Source organism: Colossoma macropomum, unplaced genomic scaffold (genome assembly GCF_904425465.1).
Source record: "Colossoma macropomum unplaced genomic scaffold, Colossoma_macropomum, whole genome shotgun sequence".
NCBI lineage: Eukaryota > Metazoa > Chordata > Actinopteri > Characiformes > Serrasalmidae > Colossoma > Colossoma macropomum.
In genome coordinates, this window is record NW_023494807.1 from 27,464,924 (window position 1) to 27,488,230 (window position 23,307).

Sequence of the window (23,307 nt, forward strand, 5' to 3'; positions counted from 1 at the left end):
GAAAGAAAAAAGAGAGACAGAAACAGAGAAAGTCAGAATGAATAAAAAAGAAAAAACAGAGGCAAATGAGAGATGAAAGAGAGAGAGAAAAAGAAAATCATGACAGACACAAAGAGAGAGAATAAGAGAAAAAACAGGGAGGAGAGAGAGAGAGAAGAGGAAGGAGAGAGAGAGTGAGAGAAAATGAGAGAGAAAAACAGAAGAGAGACAAGTGAACATGAGCAGAGAGAGAGAGAGAGAGAGTGAATGAGAGAGGAATAAAAAACAGGAGAGAGAGAGAGTGTGTGTGAATGGGGGGAGAGAGTGAAAGAGAAAAGAGAGAAAGAGATAAAAGAGAGAGAGAGAGAGAGAGAGAGAGAGAGAGAGAGTGTGTAATGAGTGAGTGTGGATGTCAGTTGCAGGTCTTATTTTAGCGTCTCCCTCCGTTCTCAAGGCCTCGATCCTCAGCACTCTGCCTTCTCCTCTCACAGGAATGAATGGTCATGCAGTTCACAGACGTACACATATACTACGACTGACTAAAGCAGGGTTAAAGCGCAGATCATTCTCTATAAACGTCATATAAGAAAAAACATTTAGGAAGACGTTGCACGTTTCTGCTGTTTGAGTTTACGATACTGGACAATTGAAAACTGATTCAATTATACCAGTCAGTAAAGCACTGATTACAAGTCTGCTTACTGTCCACTAGAGATCTAAACAATTAACCAATGAACCATTAACCAACAAATAAACAATGGTTTAACCAATGCATTCATCTCAGGGGAACATATTTTAATTAACACATCAAAATTATACAAAAGGACCCTGATGGCTTTCAAAGCTAGTGAAGTACACTGAGCCAAAGCTGCCCCGGTCATTCATACACTCATAGGTGTACCTACTATCACGTACTTTACACTGGCTGTGTTTACATGCAAAGATTTCTTCCAGTCAGATTGAATTCACTCTGATTACAGAATAAGACTGAGGTGTTCATATGCTTTCTACTAAACAATCTGATGGAAAATTTCCGTTTACATGCGCACTGCAAGTAATCATCCAGACATCATGTTCTGACACATAAGCTGGACGCCCGTCCCACCACCGTCTTTTAAAGTTCAAAGCATAAACTTCCAGTTTCTGCTCCGCCATGTTGAACGTTATAAACTTTCACTATGATGCAAACACACATGCGTATAGAACGTACTTAAATGTAATCAGATTCAGGTGTTTACATGGTTATTCTTCTGCTATTTAACAGGTTATTTACAGGATTACCCACCTCGTTCAATCGGAAAGAAACGGTATTCCGAATGGCCTAAATCGGACTAGTCTACTCCGACTGAGGGGTATACGTGGACGTATTCTATTCTGATTGAGCCATTAGTCGGATTATTAACGGATTATCAGGCTGTGTGTAAACATGGCTACTGGCTTTGAAGATGGTTCAGCTTTTAGATCTGGACGTTTCTATTTTATAATCGATATTTTGATGAGCTGGGTCATTGATTTTAGGCTTGTCGGTTATCAGTTAATCACCAACTAATGACGGTCGGTTACTGGTCAACAGAATTTGCCAAAATCTGCATCCCTAATTCAAACTGATCAACTGTTACTACATAAAATTTTATCGGCTGATACTTTTGTTCTGCACACACACACACACACTCTGCTCATTTACCATCTTCATGGGGTGCGTGAGGACGACTCCGTAAAGGCGGATCAGGTTCTGGTGGTCCAGAGAGTGCATGGCGTTGACCTCACGGATGAAGTCATCCAGAGCGTCCGGCTGGCTCAGCACGTCCGTCTTCAGACACTTTACTGCCACATTCAGCTGCCGAGAAGCACATGGACGAGAGAGGAAAGAGTGAGACAAAAAGAGATTAGACTAAGATCACCAATGCTTTGTTCATCACTCATAAATGACTGCCCATTTACACTACAGCAGTTTAGCCCCACCCATTCACACTGACATCCCTGAGGACTTCAGTACAAACAGTCTGTTCTGTATGTTTCAGCCCGGACTGGTTTTGGTGCCTAATTTCACTTGTGAAGGGGTCAGCCAACGAGAACAGATGTCATTTACACATAGCATTTGATTTAATGCACAGCCTATTTAAAGAGTCTGTAGGGAGAGGTTTGAAGATGGTCATGCAAAAATGAATTACAACTGTTTTTTAATATAAAAAAAAAACAAAAAAAACTTCTGCATAGGGGAGGGGGGATAAAATCCTCAAAAAAGTCAAAATATTAACCCTTTAAAGGGACACTCGTCTCATCGCTACATTTGTTGTAAACATGCCTTCTTGCCTTACGGGGGCGCTGCAGTAGTCTGTAACATGAGATCTCCTGGTTTAAAGACTAGAACACCCCTTTCTGGTGATGCATCTTGAAAGCTGGAAGAACTTTTGAAAGCAATAACTGTACTGTTTGAATTTATTTAGCTGGTTAAATAAATAAATTTATTTATAATATTGTATCTGCATTAATTAGCCTCTACTAGTGTTGTAGTACCCGAGTCCGGTCTCTGTCTTGCAACCAGCCTCAAGACCATAAACAAGCAGTCTTTTCTATTAATATTAGCCCATTTCACCATGAGCTGCACTACAGTTCCCATCATGCACTGCAACGTAATGTGTGCTCCCACCCCCTCCCTAAGAGCGATCTATGGGACAGCACCAGAAAAAAACAAACACAAAAGATTCTATGGGTCCAGTTCAAGCGAATGGGCAGTTTTAAAAAAACCTACTGTACACTGGGGAAATTTAAAGAGGTTTCACCGTTATCCATGGCTAATAATGTGGTCTATTGTTTCATATAAAACAATTTGTTTTTATTTAAAATTATTTTTGAATCGTTCAAGCAATCAGCGCCTTTTTTGCCATCGTAGTTTTGGCTTATTGTGAATAAACAATGGCGCGTTCAGGTCACAGTAAAACGTAAAGTAAAAATTAAAAACCACAGCTGGCCCACAGATTTGTTAAGATTTTTTTCATATGGCCCTTTAGTGGTTGAGATTGACACCCCTGCTTTAGGCTATATATCATATTATACATACATCCATACATCCAATCTAGCAGTCTTGACTATAACATTAGTGGATTTTTTATCTCACTGTTGGGGAGAATTCTCACTGGTTGTGCATAATGCATGCTGGGTATTGTAGTGAGAGAACGCTGATAAATGACAAAACAAAAAAAAATGTGAATTCTGCCAAACCGATGAGGATGGGGGGATGCAATCCCATATGCATATATATTTCCATGTATTTTTCAAAACGTGTCAAGTTTCCAAAATATTTCCATATGTATATGTAAATATATACCAAACACAGCTGCTAGAATTACTGTATCAACCAAATACTGTATACTGTATATTGCTGTTCTGGTTGCTACCTCAGTGATGCTATGCTCATACAAGCTAGGCTATCTGCTAATATGTCATAGTATGTTACTTCCTCCTTTGCACAGCTCCACATACTCTCAGTACCGTTTACTGCCTGTGCTCTGTTTTGTATTTATTGTCTTTGTATTTATTTATTGTACTGTATTGTCTGCACTGTGTATATTGTATTGTCTTGCACTTGTTCCTGTGTTGGTCCTGGAGGTTTCGTTTCATTGTGTACTTGTATATAGCTGAAATGACAAATCAAGCCTGACTTGACTTGACTGGAAATATTAACAACTGACAATATTACGTTGATTTCATCGACATGTGAACATATTTCAATACACTGGCCTATGCTTGCATATATGGGCATATATTTAAATACTCAAAAATGGCCCAGTTTAATGTATTTAGCATATGGCATGCTGCGCTACTGAATATTAAACGACAAATAACATAGTAAATGTTAGTTTTAGGCCAGAGAGGCAATGGGGAGCAAGTGAAAGCGAGACAGGCTTGAACCTGAACGAGGCTGAAACAAAACCTGACCGGACTGGAGAGTTCTCCTTGCAGCTGGAATGACCAGTATAGCTCAAAATCCCACAAAAATGCTGATGATCCCCACAGGGGGCTTCTTTAACACTGTTGCTGGCTTCTGAGCCGAGTAACATTATTCCCAGCGTGACAGTTCTGTCTCGCACATGGACATTGTATTCCATGTTGTAAAATATTTCTCGTAAATGCCAAAACATGATCTGCCTTAATGAAGGTGAGATTTATGTGCAGAACAGTTTTGGATCAGCTAAGCTGCAGGAATCTATAACACAGGCCAGAGCTATCCTATTCCCTTCGTCTATCTCTCACGGGTGCAAATGCTGACCGGTGCAGATGGCCTGGAGAATGATGCTCTATCCCCTGCTGTGCACACATACAACCCCCAGCTCATTTCGCACGACCGCTGACCCTCAATCAGGCCTTTCAAGCCCTCTGTTCTCCCAGCAGTCAGCCTGGGGAACCCAGCTGCCCCAGCAACACACAGCGGCTTGAAGAGAGGACGTTCGCATTTGAGAGGATGGCCAATATTGGACTAACTGGGCAGTACGAATGGGGGCTAAAAATGAAAGTTTGGCAAAAAAATATGTGCCTGACCAAACGGGTTTGTGAAAAGCGAAAATGAACACAAAAAATGAAATAAAATATAAAATACAGGCCACAGGCTCTGCACTATTTCTTGAATGATCTGACCACAAGTGGACAGTGAGACTGTTGTTTACACCTGGAGTTTCCATGAGCCTTGAATTCGTCTCTGGTGACCGCTTATGATCGGGTTTTGTGAGTGGAGGAGGGGTATCTTGCACATTTACCATGTCTTTGTCTCTTGCTGCATTTGCTGTCCAACAGAATGGCCTTGTTTGTGTAAAGGTACAGGCTGTTACAAACATTTCAACAGCATGGATTGCTAATGAGATGCTTCGACTAGCAGCTTCACCTCTCCGCATCCTATTTATTTATATTCTGGAATGGGTAGCATGAGGGGTTTTAGACTTTCAGACAACTTTTCAGAAGCTAACGACAACACCACTTTTTAAATAAAAAAAAATACAGGGAACCAAAAAAATTTTATTCTTAGAGGTTAACAACAAAAAAGTACTAATAAAATGTTATATATTAAATAGAATAATAAATAATAAAATCAAAAAAATTAGAGAGTACCAAAAGATGAAAAAAAAAATTAATTGACCTTTTTGCCTATAGTCAGTGAAAATTTGAAGGGAGAAAAACGGATTGAGTGAAGTTTATATCAAAGCGTAATTTATTTGGGCAGTCACGTGCTGGAGGTTAGGGAACCAGCCCTTTGATCCCCTGAGCCGACAGTACATGACTGAAGTGCCCTTGAGCAAAGCACCTAACCCACAACTGCTCCTCGGGCACAGTGGATAGGCTGCCCACCGCTCCGGGCAAGTGTGCTCACTGCCCTCTAGTGTGTGTGTTCACTAGTGTGTATGTGGTGTTTCACTGCATAGATGGGTTAAATGCGGATTAAGAGAAAATCTTTTTCTCTTAATCTTTGATCTTAAAACACGTGTCTGCATTTTCCCCTCATTGCAACCCCCTGTGTTACATTAAAAAAAATAGAAAATAGATATGTTCAGTAATTTTCCTCCACAAGTAACCCACTGTATAGATACCTCAGGTAAGGGTGCCAATCTTGGTATTTATTTATTTTTTTGGTAACAGGTAAGAACAGAGTAAATGGCTCTTTTGTTTTGCTGTTGGGTAAGGACTTAAAGAGCTAGGTTAGTTAGTTTTTCTTTCCTTTAGCGCAGTTCAGGTCCAGACTCCCATTCAATTTAGCAGCAGGTATAACTGCCTTTTTGTAAATATTGTTAATATTGTAAATAATCATATTCTTGGTGGTCTCACTGCGGCCCTCACATTATTGTAACTTTGAGTGCATTGAACAGTAAAAGCCAGAAACCGTTGTGTGTCTTGTTCCTTCCTGGTTCGTTCTCCACACTTCACATTGTAAATCATATGTTATTGACCCCATTGTCCCCTGGATTGCCTGCGGGGTCATAACAGGGAGGCATTGGGATACTGGGCATTCACACTACACATCATCTAGTCATACGCATCCCTGACCACCTCTGAAGTTCATTTGACTGATCAGATTACAATATGTTTTCGAGAAAAAGATAAATTACAAGAATAATGTATCATATGGGCCCATTAAATGGTTAAACGTGCCCAAATGCGCAAATCGGGTCACTGCAGTTACATGCAACCAAAAAAAAAAAAAGATCAAACTGTTTATCACAATTATTTATGCAGTAGTTAATCGTCAGCTGAAATTTCATGATGGTGACAGGCCTCGCCGCAGCCTGCTGTCACTTTCCCACTGCTTCCTCACCATTCACTCGCTGCCATTCACACTTTAAGCAGCTCGCGCCGGCCCCAGCGTGTGAATGGTGTCTGTATTGTGCATCTGCAAAGTCAGTCACGGCTGGCCCCTGATGGCCCTTAACAAAGCGTCCTCTGTTTTCCTAACACAGTCTCTCTCTCTCTCTCTCTCTCTCTCACCACTTTTCCGGTGGGGGTGAACCACTCTCCTCTCTTCACCACGCCGAAGGATCCATCGCCCAGTTTCTCGCACAGCTCCAGCTCCTTCTCACTGATCAGGCAGGTGAGGGCCTGCGGTTGGCCATCCGCGGGGGGCGTCGGGGACAGTTTCCGGAAGGTGCTGGCCGGCTGAGGCTGGAAATCTCCATCTGGCCTCTTCCCACTGAACACCTGATGGAGAGAACAGAGAGAGTTATAGGACGAACCATTTTGCTTTTGTGTTACAAAAAGCAAAGCGTCTTTTGCCGTTTTCCGTTTTTCATGACAGTGATGTTCAAGTTAAAGTTCAAATGTACAGCCAAATGCATTGAAAACACAGTGAAACACTACAGCTTTCTGTCTCTCTCACAGTGCTGGTGATCAAATGTCTGAAACGTTAAATGCCTCTTAAATCTCTCTTACAGAAATTTACTAATGGAAATGAAATGTAAGCGCTACCTGAAGCCTGAGACACTGTTTGTGATCATTTTGATAAGGTTTTGCCCTTTTTAATCCATTCAGGGTGGAGGGGTACATGCAGGGTGTTGTGAGGCAAAACAGTCCACAAAGATTTTTTAGTTTTTTCAGATTTTCCACTATTTTATCATCAACAACATTATATATGAAAGCTCAGAAGACACGTGTAGGTTCACTGGAGGTTTTGGATAGTAAAAAAAATGTCTATATTGTAGATTGTAGTGCTGTAGATATTATGACCCCTGGTTCCCATCACCACCACTGTAAAGAAATCTGAGGTTCTGTACAAATAACCGTTTCATATCAAACCACTCTGAGTAACACAGAAGTCAATGGAAGTCCTCACAAATATTACACCACCAACACGTGTGTGTGTGTGTGTGTGTGTGTGTGTGTGTGTGTGTGTGTGTGTAAAGAAAAAAGCTAACAGCAGCTCTGAGACTCTGGATTGCTGCAGCCTTGACAGACAGACAGACAGACAGACAGAAATAGAAGGGCAGAGAGAACAGGATCCTGACAGAATGTGAAAGACGCACAGACGGACAGCCTCAGCCTTGACCCCACCCACCCACACACACACACACACACACACACACACACACACACACACACACTCCAGACTAATAAATACATCATGTAACTGCATGATTTTATTTACATGTAGGTTATGTTTATTTTATAGTTTTTAGGTTGTTTTTAGGTCTGAAAGAAAAATATAGAGACAGAGATGTATCTAGATATGCACGCACACACACACACACACACACACACTCTCTCACTCTCTCTCACTCTCACACGCACACATACATACATATGCGCATGTACACTCACGCACACACTCACAGTGTTGAGAGGGGGGTTAGTTGGGTTAGCTGCTCTGTGTTTGTTTCCAGGACTGAAATAAATGAGTGTAATTTTAGGAAACTCTCATCACACTTCCTGCAGCCTCCGGCCAGCACATTCAGGAGCTCTACCACTGACCACAGTGACCACACAAATCAGATAGAGCACTGGAGAGAGAGTGTGCCTGTTGCATCACCCCTCAAATAAGTGTGTAGAAACATGCCAAGAGGTCTGATACCTGGTGTATGTGTGTGCTTGTTTTTGTACATGTTTAGGAAAAACACTGATCACTTTGAGAAAACCAGAGATAAACAGTAAGACAGCCCTGACTTTGTAAAGAGCTTTAATAAAAGCTCCACAGTTCACTCAACAAAACATTTTACTGTTACTGAGGTTAGGGTTAGAACATTGGTAGATGGGATGTGTGGTGTATGTGCGCTGTGTGTGTGTGTGTGTGTGTGTGTGTGTGTGTGTGTGTATACAGAGCTCAGTTTCTTTGCTGTGTTGGTAGTTATGATGTGTGATGTCTATGTGTGTGTTGTGTAGTGTGTGTAGTGTGTGTGTGTGTGTGTGTGTGTGTGGGCATCAAGCTCATTTCTTTTTTGCTGTCTTGGTAGCTATGATGTGTGATGTCTATGTGTGTGTTGTGTAGTGTGTGTGTGTGTGTGTGTGCTCAAGCTCAATTTTTTTGCTGTGTTGGTAGTTATGATGTGAGATGGAGGTTTGTTGAGTGTGTGTGTGTGTGTGTGTGTATACAGAGCTCAGTTTCTTGGCTGTGTTGGTAGTTATGATGTGAGATATCTGTTTGTCTGTGTGTGTGTTGTGTAGTGTGTAAATCAAGCTAAATCTTTTTGCTGTGTGGGTTGTTATGATGTGTGATGTGTGTTGTGCATATATGTGTGTGTGTGTCTGTGTTTGTATATGTGTGTATTGCTGTGGGTGTACATTCTTCTTGTTTACGTGGACGTTTGATTTCTGGTGTGACGGGTCAACGCGTTCCCTCATCCCACAGAGAGAGGAATGCTTACAGTCCACTTTCTGAGAGTAAACATCTCCCCAAAACCAATTCCACACACACACACACACACACACACACACACACAGCAGCAGCCCGGAATGCATGTACAATTATATAAATGAGACCTGAACCTCCTCCCCAACCCCCACCCTCACCCTCTCTCTCTCTCTTTAAATATAAGTGGAAGTGGGAGATTAATGATGTGGAAAGTTAAACTGACCAGGGCAGGCAGTCTGAGTCATTCTGTGGGCTTTCAAATCCCCCTACTTAAACACGTACACAGACCTGGTTTTCCTTCAGCGTCAGGACATTCTTATGTCCCATAGGTATTGTAATCTATACAAGTGGAACATTATTACTCATACTCACATGTATATAATACATATGGAATCTATTGTCATTACATACAGGTACTTGCATAAACAGTACTGTGCAAAAGTCAGAGTCCAACCTTCATTTACTTAATTTCCAGTCAAAACAACCATCAAGTACAAGTTATTAAACTTTCAGCAGGAAATATATTCAACAGAAAATTACACAGAGCCTCTAAATACAACAGTTTCTGTTCTTTTCAGGAGTCTCACTTTCAGTTTCTCAAAGAATCTGCAGACACACCTCCAAAGTTCAGTCTTAGAAGCTGGTTGATCATTTTCTGAAGTAATCAAACACATTCAGTGACGTTGAGGTCTGGACTCTGGGGTGGTCAGTCCATTGTTCAGCTTCTTTGTTTGATGTGTCCGTCTCCTTTTCTCAGTGAGGTTCTTCTTGATCAGCTACACATCCTTTCAGACTCATAGCGCCGAGTCGTCTTCTCACAGTGGAAGGATGGACAGAAACACCTGTGGATGTTTTCAGATCTGAAGCAGCTTGATTTTCTCCTCTCTCTCAAAGATGAAAGCTTTAAGTGCTGTTTATCTGATGGGGGCAGTTTTGGTGTCTACCAGGTCTTCCAGGTGTTTGTTAGGAGCCCCATTTTCTCTGTAGATTTTAATTATATTTGAACTGCAGTTTTGGAAGCTCCTGTTTTTTCACTTATTTTCCCTTGACTTTCTCTTTCTCTATGCAAGTATCTTATGTCTAATCTCCCCAGAAATATCTCCTGAAAATGAATGACATCAGCTTAATAGGCGTATTGACTGGAAAGCATTGTTTTGTGGAAGATTTGACTTTTTTTGGGAAATAAAACATGGAGCTTTTGTCAAAAAGCCCTTAATAAACTCAGGACTGCTTCATAGATTATCTGTGTTTTTCTCTAGTTTTCTACAGAGTCAGAATATTTCTCCTGAAAACATACAAAAACAAGCACAAAGCTAAAACGAGACGCAAAGCATAAACTTTAACCCACAATAAATCATCACCCAGTAATGCCCACAAACACACAAACAGCTATAAATGAGCCATAACACACACACACACAGTGTGTAGCGGTGCTATAAGAAGAGCAGGGTGGACCAGTGTGTGGCTGTTTCTGGTATTACCGCACTGACTGCGGCTACTGTCTAATTCCTCTGCTCCTAAAGCGCTGAAATCATAGGTCACTATTACCATTACTACACCAGCTCAGCCCAGGAAAAACAAACGCTGACCGAGGCCCAAACCAAACTATCAAATGTCCCTCAGACTGCAGAGCGTCTAACTCTGCAGCTGCTGCGTCACACTGAGGTTAGCAAAGCCTGTCCTCACATTTCCCCTGAAAAACGGGCAGAAATAATGAAAAACACACGTTATACTTTGGAGACTTTGCCACACACTCTTTAAAAAGATGGTTCTTTGATGGTTCTTTAGTGAAGAAAATGGTTCTATATAGAACATTTTTTAAAAAGGGTTCTATATAGCACCACAAGGGTTCTTCTATTGTTACAGCCTTGACATCAAAACAATAGAAGAATCCTTTTTGGTACTATATAGACCCCTTTTCAAAAAGGTTCTATATAGAACCATATAAAACACATTCCCCATCAATCTGAAGAACCTCTCACGACGCACAGAACCCTTTAATCACGTTACACTTTGGAGACTTCGCCATACACTCTTCAAAAAGATGGTTCTGTAAGGGTTCCTTAGTAAAGAAAATGGTTCTATATAGCTCCACAAAGGGTTTTTCTATTGTTACAGCCTTGACATCGAAACAATAGAAGAACCCTGTTTGGTGCTATACAGAACCCTTTTCAAAAAGATGTATATAGAACCATATAAAACACATTCTCCATCAATCTGAAGAATCATTTCATGACGCAAAGAACTCTTTAATCATGCAAAGGGTTCTTTGAGAGTTCATGGTTCTATGTAGAACCATTTTCTTTACTAAAGAACCCTTGAAGAACCATCTTTTTAAGAGTGTAGCATCACACAATATCTGATCTGAGGTCTTTCTGCTTGTGATTACAGTATAATGAGCCTTATGATGTAATAAGCCTGGAAATTTAAGTTAACTTTAATATATTTTAACATAAGATTTTATTCCAAGTAATTCTATTGGTCCATTCAAACAGTTCTGACACTATTCTGTTTTGCCACATCATAAAAGAAGAAACCAAAGCAACCAAAGAAGACATAATGGCTTGATATGCTGATTAATTGAATAATAATCAATACTTTAATTCAGTGATATTGATTGGTATTAAGTATGTATTAGTGGTTTTCACCAGTGTGAACGGTGATTATTAGAGCTAGGCCTTCAGTCCGAGCCAATAAATCTCAAAACTCAGTCATAAAACAAGGAAATACACACCTCTATGATAACACTCCTTTCTGCCAGCACCCCTATGGGATTTTAATAGTATGTTAGTGTTAAGCTAAAGCTGGTGCACAATCTTTTTTTTAGGTTAAACTGACATTTAAAGCTTATGAGAGACAATTTGTATGTTTTATTTGAAGCTTGAAACAGACATTCACATATATTTTTTCTTGTATGTCACAGTTTTACAGTGACTCTTTCGGTAAAGGGCCCTGACATAAAACTGCCACTATTTTCTATTTCTTGTGTATTACAGCACATATTCAGTCAGTCATGTATCTACAACTTCCAGAAGGCCCAGATCAGGGGTCGGCAACTTGCGTCTCTTACTGTCCTGTTGCGCCGCCACAGCAGAATTAGATTTTTAGGTAAAAATAAAATAAGCCTCCTTTGCAGTAAAATAAAGCTCTGCTGATCGTTCAACACAGTTTAACAAGAAATGGTCTTAAACGCCAGAGTTAATGTGTAACTGCTAAGTCGGCCTTTAACCCTGAAGACAGGCGCATAGACTGCTGATCCCCATAGCAACGACAACAACCTCACCTAGCTAGTTGCTAATGAAACGGCAAAGAGAAGGATTTAAGACGAACATGAGTAATTTGGAGATGAATGGACTTTGCATTTATAATCACTCAGCTGCTTTCCTGATATGTTTAATCTGCAGCGAGAAACTGTCAAACACTAAAAAGTCGCAAAGCTGTAGTCAGTTTCTCGTTCGCCAGTTTCTCATTCGAATTGTCCCGTTCCACCTTAAATGGCGTAGCAGTTACATTTTGGCGGGAAAATTAGAACAAGAAGCTAGTGAATGAGAAGCGACTTCAGTCTCATAAAAATCGAACGTTGAGAGATGTTTTACAAGAAACTGTTCTACTTTTGTGGAAAAGTTTCCTGCTGGAGATGTGAGAAAAGCAGCTATTGCTGAGCTAAAACTTAAAGCAGAGTAAAGTAAGTCTGTATTTTCATTTACATTATGTTTTTATTCTATACTAGTACATCAGCACATACTGAGACATATTTACAGCCAAGATAGTAAAATGGACATGAAATGTTGTGGCTCCCAAGGTGGTTTGATTTTTGTTGAAAGGACAAAATGGCTCCTCTTAACATTTGGGTTGCCGACTCCTGGCCTAGAATAACATTTTTCTCACAAAATTGCTCTCACTTCCTAGTTATGTTGGTAGTTAATCTCATGTGTAAGGCCTTCAGGACAGCTCCTGAAGTCCTAACCAACGGGAGAGCTCGCTTGACTGTATTAACCTGGATACCATGGGAGGAAAAACAAAATCCTGACTGGCCAATTTAACCCTGTTGTTTCCAACCAAAACAACCGAGTACTACTAGAGTACATGCAGAGTTTAAATACAACAAGCTTGAATTTCCTATGAAATTAACCTTTTATTAAAAATTCCTAACTTGTATGTATTACATTTTGTTGTTTTCCATGTTTTAATTCACCTAAAACAATAACTTTTAGGTTAAGGAAGGGCTTGATAATGACCTGGCCAGCTCCGCTATAAGCAGGGAAATCACCAAAATATGCAGGGTAGCAAGAACTACTGTACTAAAAATCACTGTAGTACTTGATTATAAAAAATATGGTTGATGGCGGTTCTAGTGTTGAAGTGCTCGTCAGCGTGCAAGCTCTCTGGCTGAAGTGCATCGCTTAGGAATGTGCTGTGTCCATCTCGGTCTGGCTCACGGGACAGCTAACCTCATTTCCCATGGACTCCGCGTCTGTCCACACATAAACAAGCACAAAAACACACATGCTCCAGAGAATGGACGGCATTATGCTTCTGGCTCGCTCGTGTCCGAGGCCCAATTGCATCTCCTCCTGCTGTGTTTGAAGGGACGCTAACCTGGTTAGAGACAGATTTCAGCTGGGTTTGGGTTAGATGTTGGCCTCGGGGCTGATTGGAAGCTTCCGGCCTTAATAAGCTGCCCACATCTGACTCATTAGTCGCATTAGCAATGATGCTGGGGCAAAAAAAAAGGGCAAGGGAGAAGGCGTAGCTCCTCAGAGTACAGGGGAAAATAGGCCTCAGTGATAAAACTAGATATTTTCACGAAAAAAAAAAAAATTAGGCTGTTCTGATCCTCAGCCTGGTATTAGCAGTCAAAGCTACAATGGGTAGCAATGTCTTGTGCCTTTTAGACAGGAGGGGAGAAGGAATCTAGCCATTCACTTGCAACAACACAAAGCAGATGGATGATTAATAGAGTCAGCTACTGTTAGCTTTTTAGTGTTGAAACTATGGAGAGTAAAAAAGCCAGTTTTAGGAAAATGTTTCAGAACAAGAAAAAAAAAAAGTTGAGATGAGGTGAATTATTTAGTAGTGGCAAATTAATGAGACTCGAATTTTTATCCTGAGATCCACTTATGATGATTGACTGGGTTTATGTACCAAAGAAATTCATTTTTACATGACCATTTTCCAACCTCTCTTTATCCCTTACAAACAAGACTTTTTTTACTGTGTTTTTAAGGCTGGTATATGTAAATGACCCGTTTTTCAGTTACCATGGAAAACCAAATTTTCTCGCTTTTTTGAAATAGCAGCGTTTGACATAGCATGTAAACACACGGGAGGGTGTTTTAAGTTGGGGGGGATTTTAAGCAGCATTTATGGAACGTATATAGTTATGTCATGTAAAATTATATGGCAATTTGCAATACAGACAGTGTGCTAAAACATGGCGAGAGATGCCAGTACACACAAAAACTTGACACGTCAAACTGTACTGGACAAACTTTATGCGAACAAGCCAAGCAGTGACCAATCAGATTGTTAATACGAGGTGTTTCTAGCGACACCCCCCAAAGTGGCCAGTGGTGAATCAGCTCAGTATAATGAAAGTAAAACAGAAACAAAAGTTATTGTAAAGTTATTTTTAAGCATTTTTAGCAGATGCAGTTAAACAATTCTGAAATCTGGGTATACTGCAGCCCCCTCGACACCCCCACTTCCCAAGTCCCTGTTGTTGGCTGCCCTTCAACCTCAGTGTGCATCAGTGGGGCTAAACTACTCTAGGTTGAAAAGGCAGATGAATGTAAATGCATTTGTGACCTCACAAAAACAATTCATTCAAAAGCTTGCTTAATTTTCATATCATCGCTGTCAGAACCAAACCTTGTATCTCAATATTTTTTTACGCAACTGGAAAATATCAGCTGCTTTTTACACTGTTTTAAAATGTATAATGAAAGAATGAATCTTTTTACACTGACATACTGTTAAAAAAGTTATGCGTTGTTTTTTTTTCCAACAGTGACAATATATACTGGTATATGTTGAAACCTCAACATTTTTAAAACTCTTTTTTTTTTTGTGGTTTTCCATGATATGGGCACTTTAAAGATTAAACCACAAATCCAGTTGCCTTAATTTACTGCTACTTCAGGAATAAACAGTTGATAGATTTAGCAGTTTTAGTGCTGAGTGAACGAAAATGGCCCCAGAGGAGCCTAAGAGTCAGCAAAACATAAAAACCCTGCAGTATACCTGAGAGTATAACAGAACGAGGCTTCTGTATATGTGTGAGGCGACCTCAAACCAGAGGCCTCGTAAATCTGTCAGTGTGTGAGCGTATGCTCCGGAAGCTTCCTGCTGTACCTTACTCATCCAGGACTTGCGCTTGCACATCGCTTTCCTCCTCTTTACTGCCTCCCACAGCCTTCTCTGCCCTGGAAAAAAAAGAATGAAGAAAGAAAGCAAAAGAGAATGATTTACATAGTCTTATTATAAACGTCTCGCTCCGCTATTTGTACTGTTCTCTGTGGTTTGACTTGACCTTTTTTACTATATGTTCAATATTCATTACATAATTATCTACATATAATCATATGATAGACATAATTCAGTTTCACAAGACCATTTTCCAACCTCTTTTTATCCCAAGCAGTTACCGTTATGTGCCTTTAAAGGGGCACTCTGGCCTAAAAACAGAGTTATGTTAAATGTTATACGTTGTGTTGTGCAGGATTCTGTAGCTCAGCACCTCATCACTTTCACAGAATACATGATTTTATATTATTTTCATGTTTTCTATCATCTCTCACTACAATACCCAGCACACATTACTCAAATACATAATATCACCTTTGGGAATCCCTGTGGTGTCAACTAATCTAGACTGCGTGAGGTTCAGGTTAATAAACACAACCAAGCTAGCATTAGTGTAACTTTTATCTTGGTTGTAAAGAAATTGTAAAGAAAATAGTGATTCTATGAAAATTCATCAAGTTTTTAACCCCTTCAGCCAGAGAAAAGAAACCAAACTGAAGTAAGCTATCTAGATAGCTAGTTTGCTAACTTTGACCCCTGTTCTGATTGCCCTGTATTGACCCTCATTCCCAGTACAAGCTGAAACATTCCTCATAACTTCAGTGAATGGGTGAATAGCTCAACCAGTTTGCACTGAAGTCCCTACAGTTACTGAAAAATAAGCCTTAGTATGTAATAGGCCTGGGATTTTAAGGGGTTAAATTCCATCACCAGCACACTTGATTTAATTTAATGAAGCACTGATTAACCAAACCAGGTACTGAAGGACAAATACAAATAATACTGAGCTTCCACAAGGAGAGGTTTAAAAATGCTTAAATATTGACATATGTAAAATAATTACCTACTGTATTTAGATTATTTATATTTTCTTTAATTTAATGTTTCTGAGAGAGTGCCATTGACCTGTGGTGCTCCCCAGGGTTCAATTCTAGGGCCACTCTTATTTAATTTATACATGTTTCCTCTTGGCCAAATCCTACAAGACTATGAGATATCATACCACAGATATGCAGATGATACTCAGATTTACTTGGACTTCTTCCCAAACAACTATGGTCCCCTTGACTCACTTTGTAAGTACATTGAGCACATCACTAACTGGATGCGACAAAACCTTCGGCAGTTGAATGAAGATAAAACTAGATTATTTTATTCGTGAACAGCAATGAGAGGCACATACTAGCTGCCTATATGGATTCAAGAGCCTTAAAATCTAAAGAACTAGGACATAACCTTGGTGTAACAATGGACAAACCAATGGACTGATGGGCTCTCAGTATTAGCAGTAATGCCAAAGCAGCCTTTTATCACCTTAAGAACATTAACAAGATTAGAGATTTTCTCACTAAAGCACACCTGGAGAAACTCCACACCTTTATTTCTAGCAGGATTGAGTACTGTAATGGTCTCCTAACTGGACTCCCAAAAAAACCAAAAGAGCTTCAGCTGATTCAGAATGCAGCTGCCAGAGTCTCACCAGGAGTAAAAGAAGCAACACATCACCCCCCCATTCTTAAATCCTTACACTGGCCATCATTCTGTTACAGAATAGACTTTAAGATACTATTTCTGGTCTATAAATCACTCAGTAGTGCAGGAGCAGCATATTTATGTCATATGCTGCAGCGATATGAGCCAAGCAGAACTCTCAGATCATTAGGAACTAGTCAGCTGCTGAAGGTAAAGACTAAACATGGAGTAACAGCGTTTGGCTACTATGCTGCTCTTAAATGGAACCAGTTGACAGAGAGCATTAGAAGAGCCCTGACACTGGACACTTTAAATCCAGGCAGGTTTCAGCTCAATTTAAAGCACTGGTAGCTCTACTGCACTTCTCTCCTCTAATGGAACCTCATTATTCTAATTCATTTTTAATCTAATTTGTAATTTGAACGATTTTTCTCTATTATTCTCCCTTCTTTATTATTCTCTGTATAAAAATCTATTGTTTTAATCATGTTTTTAATTTCTATTCTCCCTTACTTTTTTACTTTTTAAATTATAATTTGAATTATCTTCGTATTTCTTCATTTGTAAAGCACTGTGATTGGCCGCGGTGTATGAAAGGTGCTATAAATAAACCTGCATTGTCTGTATTTATTGTAATATTAGTGTTTTCTAAGTAAATAAGTGCCTACTACCCAGATAAACTGCTCCTTAAATATAATTTTCTCAAGTGAGTAAAAAACATTTGTACAACACTTCATGTAAATGCAATGTTTTTATGACATCACAAAAACAGTGGATTCAAAACGGGCTGTTTTTTCAGCTTAATTACTCTACATGGCTGTACGAGAAGTGAACGGGATAAACTAGCAACATTTACATAATACATCAAACTCCTGTTTCGAGGAAAGTTTGCTTTTCATGACACGGGCCCTCTCGGCTAAGGAGTGTGCACTGGCGAGAGAAACAATCCTCACCCAAGAAAAGACGACCTCCAAAAAAGGAAGAGCCTGCAGCTGCAGGCCGGAGAGTGACGAGAATGTGAGGAAAGCGCGACGGACCACTTGATGGGCTTAAGATGAACAGGCGGCTTTAAGGGAAATCCCATTAACCGCATTTACCCCGCACGCTTCACACAAAGATGCATGCTCTCGAAGTGGAAGGGCCGCGCTGATTAGGGCCTGGCAGGATGCCAGAAGCCGTGTGTGGCGTTCTGGGGCCGGGAGGGAAATATTAACACGTTTTAAAGGAGAATTACAGCCAGTCGGGTTAGCATAAGCCCTAAATTAGTTACAGTAATGGGAGGTTAATATGAAGCGGAGTTTGGAGTTGTTGAATGCATGAATGAACTGAATGAAGAGATTCGGTTTAATCTAATCCCTGCATTCAGATTCAAAGCTGTGAAGGAAAAACAGACTGAACGTCGATAAAGGTGGTTTGACAGACATCACGCAAAGTAATTAAGGGTGTTTTTTCCATGTTCAGATAAAGAGAGTAGAAAAAAGCAGCTGGGGAGTATTTGGTGAGAGCAATACAGCCTAATATGTCAGTTCTGTGCTCCAAATGCTAAGCCAGTTATACACTGTCGGTCCAAAAGCATCCAGGGAGTTCAGGTACTTTAAGATGCACCCTTTGCTGACACAGAGGCTCAATTACACAGCTTGTATAATCTCCATTAAAAAGAATGGGATGCTCTGGAGTAGCTGTATAAGAGCGTGAGGTCATCATGCCCATTGCCGTACGTTAGGTAAAGGGGTATGAAGCCCCCCAGCACTGGACTGTGGAGCAGTGGAACTGCGTTCTCTGCAGTGATGAAGCTCCATCCAATACCTTTGGGAGGAGTCTGAGTAATGTTTGTGATGCAGAACTGATCATCCAACATTGGTGCTAAAGCTGCAATGAATACTGGGTAAAATGAGAGAGATTCGATAACTGAAATGTGCAAAAAACTCCAAAGCCATTTGAGTAACTGATACTTATAGTTCATTTTTTATGAAACCACACGCTTCTGAGCATTCTTTCATTTCAGTCCGATGGGAAACAAACTTTTGTTTATCAAACTAAATGCTAGAAAGAAAAAAAAAAGAATTAAATCTATGCAATATACAAAAAAATCAACCTAGCAATAATAATAATAATAATAATAATAATAATAATAATAATATTTCTACTACTACTACCACCACCGATAATAAGAATAAGAATCTATTTTTCCATCTGATTATTAAAGTGAAACATGCTATGAGTTTCTTCTATTCTTATATAATGTTCAATTATTCATAATAAGTGTGGCTGAATGCAATCAATTCCTCACAGCAATGTTCCAAGATCTAGTGTAGAGCCCTTCCAGAAGAGTAGTGGCTGTTACTGCAGCAAAGGGGGAAAACCTGCCTATTAATACCCTTCATTTCAGAAGAAACCCTGAATGAGCAGGTGTCCACAAACTTTTGGACACATAGGTGGACACGTATTCTCACAAACGTCACTCACTCACACCTCACAGTCAGTCAGAGGGTATCTTACCGGGCCGACCCATGCCGATCTTCTCCAGATCCTCGTTCTTCACGTAGTCGAAGTGCGAGAGGCGTGTGACGTTGAGGTCATCGCGGATCCGCAGGAAGTACTGCTGCAGCTGGACCTCCATCAGCAGCTCCAGCAGCCACTCTGTGCCTTCATCACACTGCATACTGCTGCCCAGCTTCTAAGGACAGAGAGAGCACAGGAGATGTTACACGCCTAAGAAAATATAAAGGGTGTGAGTGTTACGAGGGAGAAATGCTATTAAAATCAAGTTTCAATATTTACGTAATCAATGATTTAACTTTTTTAATAATCATATAGTCAGTGTAGCGTATGTCATTAAGCTAATATTTCGCTTCATGTTAAAACTGGACAGGTTTTGGGGCTAAAGGTCATTGATAATCACTAGCAGCCAACATTCAGGATTTTAATTCAGCACACACATCCGCTCTGGGTGGGTAGGATGGTCCTCCCTCACCCCCCATCACTCAGCATGCTAGCCAACATACCACTGTTGTCCGAGGAAAACCATGTATCTCCAAAATGATCATTTTACAGGACAAGTAAAAAACCTACTTTACTTTTAATGTAAGTCAATGGAGCCAGACTTTTTTCCAATTAATTTTGGGCCGTTTCTTTTGGTCCATTCTTCGTGAAATTTATACACAATGTAAAGGGCAACAGGCATTTTTAAATTATGTCAAAAACTGAAAAACGACAATTCGAGGTTTTCTTCCAGCAGCAGTGATATGAGTCTGTTAGCTGACATGACTGAATTCACAGTTGCGCTCTAATCCGAGTGGGCTGAGTAGTCAAATGACTTTTTGTTCACATATTTACAAATGATCCCTAAATCTCGCCCACAGGTTTTTTCCATTTTTCTGTGTCTGAATATTCACATCTGATGGGATGATTTTCACTCGCCACTGTGACCCAACATAAGCTACATAAAACTAGCTCAGACCGATGCTTATGTCGTTAAATAGAAAAACAAAGCGATGCACGCAAGAAGAACCATTCACACAAAACACAGATGCAGCATGAACGCTGCACACTGAGCATGACTGTAATTTAGTGACGAATAACTTGGCTGTTATTCTGATTTAGACTGATAGTTGGTTAAATCTGTTTTTGTGGATTCATTCACGACAGAGCAGTAGATACAGTGTCTCAGAATTAAGAATGTAATTACTTCCCCAACACTTCGTCTTCACTCATGATCAGCTGGAATATCAATGCTATCACAATAAGAGTCCCTTATAATTCTACTGTTAAAGGTAAGTTTACTTGATTTAATTGACACAAAAATATTTTTTAAGCACTTTGTATTTAGACAGACAGACAGACAGACAGACAGACAGACAGACAGCCAGACAGACAGACAGACAGACAGACAGACAGAGATAGACAGAAAGGCAGATAAGATAGATAGACAGGCAGGCAGACATATAAGACAATCGGACAGATAGACAGATGGATAGATAAATAGATAAGACAGACAAGATAGATAGACAGACAGAGAGACAGACAGACAGATGGATATATAGACAGATAAATAGATAGACAGATAGATGGACAGATAAATAGATATACAGACACAAAGATAGATAGATAGATAGATAGATAGATAGATAGATAGATGGACAGATAGATAAATAGATAGACAGACAGACAGAAGACAGACAGATAAGACAGATAGATAGGTAGATAGACAGACAGACAGACAGGACACAGATAAGACAGACAGATAGGTAGATAGACAGACAGACAGACAGACAGACAGACAGACAGGACATAGATAAGACAGACAAATGAATGGACAGACAGACAGACAAGAAAGACAGACAGATAAGATAACCATGGGAGAAGACAGCCTGGCTGATTGATCACATCAGAAGTAAACGGGGGAAAACTGTACATTTTTGGACACACTATTCCTCTCAGTTGTGAAGTATTGTGACGAATGTCCCAGGTCAGTAACTGACTGACCCTCTTCAAAAGCATGAAAAGCACGAGCAGACTCATAACATTTAGGCTACTGTAACTCACGTCAATGTAAGCACACAGCAGAGCTCATATAAACACTGACTCACACGTACAGTTGGCTCTCCACAGCTCACATCTGGTCAGAACACACACGTACCCACACCTGAAGTCCATAAAACACAGACGGCACTGGCCTTGACCCAGACCACATGCGCCCTCTCTGCTACCCAAACCCTCTCCGAAGCAGCACCTGATAGCTGCCAATGAATCAAACCCATATTAACACACGCCTCACCTTTCACAAACCGCACCTGCGTCTCTGTCACCACTGAAAAAGAAAACAAGTGCAACAGCCACCAGTCTTCATCCTAAAAGCGTCCTCCTAAAGGCTCCTACTAACAGACGTCCTAAATCTCTACTTACGTAACACAGGTCTACTTTACGAGTCTTCGTGAGTAACCGCGGTTCTGGAGAATCACTGACGCATTCGTGCTGGGAAGCTCCGTGATAAACGAGAGGGTTTTTTTGGCAGTTCTCCTCTTTATACTAGCTTTTAATTTCCATCGGAAAAGCATGCTAGACATCAGCTGCTTTCAATTTTCAAAGCCTCCCTCGCTCATTCAGGCTGGGCCTCTCTCCCTCTGCCCTGCTGTTCGCCCCGACTAAACAATGTTAAAGGAGAGAAAGAAGAGGAGGGAACCCATTCAATGAACACTTATTAGGAAAAAATATGTGATGTATTGTTATGGACTGATTGGAAGTTTGTGATTCAGCTGCAAAGATTGTGGAACATTAGAATCGAAGAGAATTATATTCAGTTATTCAACAGCATGAGTCAGTTTGTTAGCCGCAATAATATTCTTGGGCTGTTTTCAAATGGAAAAATACAGATGTTTGGCGCTCCGGGTTAAATTCCATGTTTTGTTGATTTTATAAGTTAAAATAAGTTCAATCACCCTCTACAGAGAACACTCGGCACATTTTAGTGTACAATTACTGTTTTTTTTACAGAGTTTAATATATGATGGGGGCCATACGGGGGGAGGCCATAAAATGCGGCCTGTGTAAAAGTTATGGCACCCTTTATATGTTAAACTCAGCAAATAAATAGAAATTGTGCAGTAATGCAGAACAATGCAGTGTCATTCTGAACTGGTTCAAAGTCAGTGTTGAAAACACATTTCAGACTTTTAACTGACTTTAGGCAAAACCCTTCTGCTTCGAGTGACCCTATTCCTTAATTACGTTTATTTTATTAAAACAAATGATGGCACATTCTGTTTTCATGGTATAATTAAAATTTCTGATGGTTTATTTGTCATCATAAAAATCTAAAATGGCTTATTTGATATTTAATATTTCCATTCTGCTGGCAGAAAGCCCACTACAGGGCTTGCAAAAAGGAGGAGGTGGAAGCATTAATTATGAATCAAAAGCTGTCATAAACCAGTATGAACAAGTCTTCAGATGAGGAAAAAACTCTTCTACAGTTACGGTACTCAGAAGCTCAGGCCTGGAAATCACTGGCAGGCGTGGAAACTTTAAGGTCAGGGGTGTAAATCTCACCCCTGACCTCACAAAGATTCTCTAGTTCTAGTTCTGATTCAGAGCATCATGAAATCTCAAATCTCACCACAATTCAATTTATTTTGGTGTGATCCTAACCACTAAGTACTACTGTTAATTATCAGTGCACTGACAAAAACACACGCACAACTACTACTGCTCCTGTGGACCAACAGCTGGTCTATTTTCTCTGTTGTCCTGTGCTTAATGGAAGTATAGTTATTGTATGTTGCACAGAAGAGTTCATGGTATAGTTTGTCTGTGTTTATTGTATCGTCTGTATTTAATTATTGTCTGTCTGCTGCTGTTCTATGTTATATGTAGCACCATGTCCTGGAGAAACTGCATTTTATTCCTCTTCAACACATCTGTGATGAGAAGAAATAGCAAAAAAAAAAACTTTGACTTTGTGTGGAATAGACACTAAGCACAAACGTTTTGGATTTTGTTTGAAAACA

General features: G+C 40.1%; 1 protein-coding gene across 4 annotated transcripts in view; it reads right to left on the minus strand.

The window, feature by feature from the left end:
- The window catches only part of tnk2b (tyrosine kinase, non-receptor, 2b), a 125,841-nt gene that overhangs the window by 23,633 nt on the left and 78,901 nt on the right, over positions 1-23,307 (minus strand). For all 4 annotated transcript variants that reach the window (XM_036556205.1, XM_036556206.1, XM_036556204.1 and 1 more), the window contains 4 exons: positions 19,301-19,478; positions 15,158-15,228; positions 6,451-6,660; positions 1,664-1,816 (listed from right to left, as the gene is read on the minus strand). In XM_036556205.1, the coding sequence (XP_036412098.1) occupies positions 1,664-1,816; positions 6,451-6,660; positions 15,158-15,228; positions 19,301-19,463 (597 nt within the window). In that variant the 5' untranslated portion in view covers positions 19,464-19,478. The remainder of the gene's footprint in view (positions 1-1,663; positions 1,817-6,450; positions 6,661-15,157; positions 15,229-19,300; positions 19,479-23,307) is intronic.